The sequence below is a fragment of the Mandrillus leucophaeus genome, unplaced genomic scaffold (assembly GCF_000951045.1).
Source record: "Mandrillus leucophaeus isolate KB7577 unplaced genomic scaffold, Mleu.le_1.0 Scaffold533, whole genome shotgun sequence".
Lineage (NCBI taxonomy): Eukaryota > Metazoa > Chordata > Mammalia > Primates > Cercopithecidae > Mandrillus > Mandrillus leucophaeus.
The window spans coordinates 32,312-38,490 of NW_012105731.1; the positions used below are offsets into that span (position 1 = coordinate 32,312).

Here is a 6,179-nt window from a genome sequence, read left to right on the forward strand (position 1 = left end):
AGGGTCCGCCCCGCTTTGTTCTGACGGTGTGTTCATCCAGTGCTGCCTCTTGTGGGGTCTGGGGGCGCTTTGTTCTGACGGTGTGTTCATCCAGTGCTGCCTCTCCCCAGGTCCACCGCGCTTTGTTCTGAGGGTGTGTTCATCCAGAGTCACATTTGGTTTTGGTCTCACTCACCTTGGAAAATACCGACTCCTCCTGTTTTTATAATTCATGGACTATAAGTGTCCGAGGAGAAATTGGGTGTGTCCTTCCCCCTCTCCTCTCCTAGACAGAGGCTCAGCCTACATATTTGATGGGTGGTGGGATGGAATTCCAGAGGCCATGGAGAAAATAGCCATAAAATCTATAAAAACTGTGTGAAGTGTGTGTGTGAGTACAGAAGAAACAGACAAAACCCATGAAAGCTGTGTGTATGTAAGAGTGTGTGTAGGTGTGAGTGCGTATGTCTGTGTATGTGTACGCGGTGCCTGTGTGTGTCTTAGTTGCAATGCAGAGCAGAACAAAGCCCCATATTTATCCTCACAACAATGGGCGAAAAGGCCTGATACAAGGAAAAATCTTTTTTTTTTCTTTTTTTACAAACTGTGTTGTGAACTGTGTTGTCACCAACTACACACAATGTCATGAAAGGTCACAACCTAGGAGACTCAGTGAAGGTCAACATGAGGTGTCAGATTCAGGTAATATCTGAGAAACACAGTAGTCTGAGAGCCGGGATAGGACCACTGCATGGTGGGGTGAGTGTGGCCTTGCTCTAACCCTGAGGGCAGGGGGCGGGGCAGGTGCACAAGGCGGTGTGGGGACCCCCTCCCAGTGAAAGGAGACTTGAGATCCCTTCCTTTATGTGCTATAGAGGGTGTTCTTGACAGTAACTTCATTCTTGATTCCTTCTATGTTGCAGCAGCCTTCTTAGTTTCCCTAACCCTTCCATAAAGCCTGTGTATATATACACATATACATATATACATCTCAAACACTGAACATATATATGTGTATATCCAAGCATATATATGTGTATCTTTATATACACACACATATATATATATATGCTTGATGTTTGACGATTTCTCCATTTATCAGGTCTCTTCTCCCATTGTGAGAAGAAATATGTTGTTTGTTCTGCTCTGCTTAGGAACTAAGACACACAGAGGTCCTACGTACCCACTCACACTCACTCACAAACGCCCTCACACATACACACACTCTTACACACACATACAGCTTTCATGTCTGTTTCCTCTGCAGTAACAGGCACACACTCACACGGTTTTTGTTTGTTTGTTTTTGTTTTTGTTTTGAGACGGAGTGTGGCTGTCGCCCAGGCTGGAGTGCAATGGCACGATCTCGGCTCACTGCAAGCTCCGCCCTCCGGGTTCCTGCCATTCTCCTGCCTCAGCCTCTGGAGTAGCTGGGACTATAGGCGCCCACTGCCACGCCTGGCTAATTTTTTCTATTTTTAGTAGAGACGGGGTTTCACCGTGTTAGCCAGGATGGTCTCAATCTCCTGACCTTGTGATCCGCCTGCCTTGGCCTCCCTAAGCGCTGGGATTACAGGTGTGAGCCACTGCGCCCAGCCACTCACACAGTTTTTATAGGTTTTATGGCTATTTCCTCTGTGGCCTCTGGAATTCCACCCCACCGTCCATTAAATATGTGTCCGCTTGACGTGGGTTGTGGAGGTTACAAATGTCAAAGAAGAACTGGGAAGCAAATGGCATCTTTCTCTTCCACCTTCTCTAACCAAAAACGTGAACAACAAGGTTTACAGTCACCCCAACTAGCAGTGTTAGCAAGGGACCCTAAATCCTAAAGCCTCTGGAGAAAAATACAAATAAGAAATAGTAAGAACAATGACAGAAGACTGCGATTACTTTCATAGCAACCTAATAATTGTCCCATCGGCGGGTGAAAGTAGGAGAGACACAGAGTGCAGAGACTCCTGGTTGCACACAAATTCTCAGATAAATTACACTGAAAAATCGTAACAGAATAACTAGAAAGGACTTTCATACCACCAGTTCAACCTTTCCATTGCAAAGTCAAGGAAATGACGCTCAGTAAAGTCCTTAACCTAATTTTGGCTGTGCGTTTTATCTGCACAAATACACAGAATTTGCAGCTTAGAGACCCCTTCTCAGAATCTTATTTCCCATTGACATACACACACACACACACACACACACAAAAAAAAAAAACACACACGCACACACAATCACACATGGGATTAAAGTATGCATATGTGCACATAAAGAAATTACTCTGAGTTCTACTCTTCACCCCATGATAAGAAACCGGGAGAGGAACGTCTTGGAGACGCAGGCCTGCGCTGTTAGGAACCGAGTGCAGTCTGAGGAGTGAGCGTTCTGCTGGCCGGTTCTGTTGTTTTCCACTCTTCTACCCTGCCTTTGTGAAGAGTAAATGTGATTACAATTTTAAATAGAGGTTGAATACATCAAATTTATTTCAGGTTAACTGCCTGCTTTTCTTTAAGTCTATGAGCACACATGTTCGTTTAAATTTTTGGGTAATATTTAGGAAAAGAGGAGAAAATCGCCTAAAAAAAGAGATTGCTTACAAAGAAAGAGTTGAAAATAGGTAAATCCCTGGCAAAATTGTGACCTATGGTCCTGTCTCCCTGGGCCTGCTGCAACCACTCCTTGGTGCAATCCCAGGATCCACCTGCTGCCCCCAACCCAGAATTGTCTCCTCAGGGCCCACCCTTTTCTGGAGCACCTCTGAAGGTTGACATTTTTCTCACCTAAGAACAAGTGCCTGTCTACGTACTTAACTCTGAGTCAGTGGTGTGTTGAACACTCTGCTGGCTACAGAGTGAGTACACCTGGCCTTGGGTGTTGCTTTGACACTTCCTCGCTAGTGTTAACTTGGATAAATCACTTCCAAGTCTCTGAATCTTACTTTCTGGTCTTGGAAAGGTTTGCTTTCTATTCTGTCATCTTGGGCTTTTGGGAAGCATAATCAAAAGAGATAATGCATGTAAAGTGGCTTGTTAACTATTTGTATTTTGATACCTTTTTTTTCATGAGAAAAGCTTAACCTCCACGAATAAGTCTAGTGAAAGGGATTTAAAGCATGTGGCAGCCGCATCAGCGTTGGATAAGGTGTTAATCTTTCTAAGCCTCCGTTTCCTTATTTGTAAACATGACTAGGGTGTATATTTTGTAGAGTGGATAGATGTAAGGAACGGCTGAGATAACGTTTATACTTAGCACGCCCAATGCTGAGGTTGGTTGGTGATTAGCAATATCTAGGACTGGCAGGACTGGGAACCCATTTTCTTTACATGCAAAACTCAACTTCAGATACCAACCAATTTCACCTGAACTGACACCAGGCTAAGAGATGCAGTCTTTTGTTTACATAGAAATTGCATAAGCTTGCTGTGGAGCCTCCTATGTAAGAATTTAATAAAATTCATCATTTCTAGCCCTCTGCATAAAATTGGGCTTAGCAAGAGGAGTTCATTCCATAAAAGGAAGTACCCTGTAGTGAAGAGATTTCCAAACAAGGCAGGAGAGTAGGTAGAGGATACCAACATCCAAGAAGCAACCATAGACGGGTCTTCTCATTCCATCTATCTCCAACAACAACGACAATGACATACCACTGGCGCACATAGATCTCTGCGTTCTTTCAGAATGCTGAAGAGCTCATGACAGAATGACAATGAGATTCAGGATCTGCAGAGGGGCCAGGGTTTTCAGTATTTAGATAGGATAAAGTGGTAACATTTAAAATGCACATCCCTCGAGGGATGAGCTACTAGAAAATTAATTATCCTCTCTTTGCCCCCTCACAGCCTCTCTACATCATTTATTGTAGCTTTGGTGTCCCATTCCCACCACTAATTTTCTTTCTTGAGCTTTGTCCTCAACTTCTGTTGCTACAATGCAATGCAATGCAATATCAGTAGAAGGAAATATGACACACACACACATACACACACACACACACAAAGAGAGAGAGAGAGAGAAAGAGAGAGAAATCCTGAAAATGTTCCATTGATCTAGAGCAAAGAACTAACTTTGGATGTCGTTGGCATTGGAGGGACTGCAGTACGCTGAAAAGACACTACTCTCAAAGTCCTGTGGCCATGGTTCAAGACCCACCTCTGCTACTTACTCACTGGGGACTCCGTCAGGCTCAACCTCCATGATTACCTAATTTGCAAATGGAGATAACAGTCACTGCATTACAGTCTTCCAGGGTTTGTTGTGTGGGTCAAAGGTGACAAAAACTCTGCCATCTCTGTAAAGTACTAGACAAATGTAGGGAATTTGTGTTATCCTTTTAGAACAATCTCTCAGTTTGTCACATCGAGGACCCTCTCACCTCCAGGGAACTTTTCCCCATGACTGTCCTCTCCGAGTCATCTGGACATATTTTGATTCCCCTGCCACCCATATCTGTGGGAAGATGCTTTATGATCACTGTGCTCCTATGCCACTCCAGTAGCCATATCAATCTGCTTCTGCTCATTGTACAAACATTTGCCGAGTGCCTACTATGCCTCAGATGGTGTGCTAAGTGCTGAGGTTGGATATAAATAAATTATGATTCTTACTGTTCTCTAAGAATAGTTAACCTCGGAACATTTACCTACTCTCCAGCCAGGAAATTCATGCTGAATCTCAAATACACCCTTTCTGGTGTGAGGTTACACCTGTTCCCTAGTTCTGCAACATCTATGTAATGTTTGTGTGTTGTTTATCCCTAGACCTCGTAAGCCCAAAGCTGTTCTTTCCAGGAGGCATAGGATCGTATCTCCCCAATCACTAGCATTTCTCCAAACTAAGAAATCTGGGTGATATCATTTTAATTCTTCCTCTTTCCAGGTACGAGGATGAATGCTCTCAGTTTCCTGTGGACAGTGCCTCTCAGGCACATCTGGCTCTTTGCAGGTAGGCCACGGTCACCCTGGCTGCACTGCTTAGCGGGGATGGGAGTCACTCCTGCCTGTGCTTGTGCCTCCAGCTTCTCCCGCTTTCTCCTGATCTGCAGGGCTGCCAGGCTGATTTTCCCCCCAACTAATCCGACCCCACAGCGGTGCCGCCCCCTTGCTCCAGATTTCCTCCACACTGAGGTATGCAGCCTAGATCACATTATCACATGCTCACACAGTGCCTGCGCTGATCCCCTCAGTGGCTGAGATGTACCTCGGGTATCAGTGACACGATTTTAATGAAGGCAGCTTCTGTTCTCAATGAGAAGGATTTGGAAATTAGTTCCATCAGATATGTGGCAAAGGCCACCTTCTACAACAGGAAAGGGCAGGCAGGGAGGTTGGTGGCAGAGTATCTCTCAGGCACTCCCACGGCAGGAGGGAAAAAGCTGGGCCCCGTAGGCGTGCACTCCCTTCTGCTGATGGCATCTGGTTGGCAGAAGGAATGAGATACCCACCTTCTCAAATGGACAGAAGATGCAAAAACACCTTTTTGTTTTTATAAACAGACAAGTGGCAGCTCGGAAATTTTTCTGTTTTTCTCACTGCAAAATCAATACCCATCAGCAGTTTGAAATTAAAGGTGAGATTAGGCCTCAGTTTTATACATGCCTTATTGTCTTCCAAAAGCTTTCTACTCAGTCAGATAAATTTTCTTTAAGAGGATTAGGAAACTTTCATTATCTTTATCTAACCTGAACTAACACTATGTCTGAAAAATTAATCTATAGACTGGACAAAAGCTGATGGCTGCTGGGAGAATAACTCTGGGGCTTCTTTCTAATTGAGTAGTGGGGTCTCTACATCCACCCTCTGGTAATTCAACTGCCTTCCAAAGAAAGAGCAAGCCACTGCATCACTAAGCAAGGGGAAAGAATTCAGCTTTCTGACCGCCTTCACTGCAGCCACTCAGTAAAGCTACAAACCAGCCTGCCAAGGATCCCAAGAGAATGTCCTCCTCGAGAGATCTTCCCAAAGAGAAGCTTCTCCCCAAGAGCATGTCATCCCCAAGAGAACGTCATCATTAAGAGAAACTCCTCCCCAAGAGAAGATCCTCCCCAAGGAAATGTCCTCCCCAAAGGAATGTCATCCCCAAAAGAAGATCTTCCCGAAGAGAAGCTCTTCCCCAAGAGAAGCTCCTCCCCAAGAGAAGGTCCTCCCCAAGAGAACATCATCCCCAAGAGAAGCTCCTCCCCAAGAGAAGGTCCTCCCCAAGAG

The 6,179-nt window shown here is 44.9% G+C and overlaps 1 protein-coding gene across 1 annotated transcript in view; it reads right to left on the reverse strand.

Moving 5' to 3' along the window:
* Positions 1 to 4,834: 4,834 nt before the first annotated feature.
* Positions 4,835 to 6,179, reverse strand: part of OPCML (opioid binding protein/cell adhesion molecule-like) — a 930,171-nt gene continuing 928,826 nt past the window's right edge. Inside the window, exon 5 of the mRNA XM_011997211.1 lies at positions 4,835 to 5,097. Coding sequence (XP_011852601.1) covers positions 4,835 to 5,097 — 263 coding nt within the window. The remainder of the gene's footprint in view (positions 5,098 to 6,179) is intronic.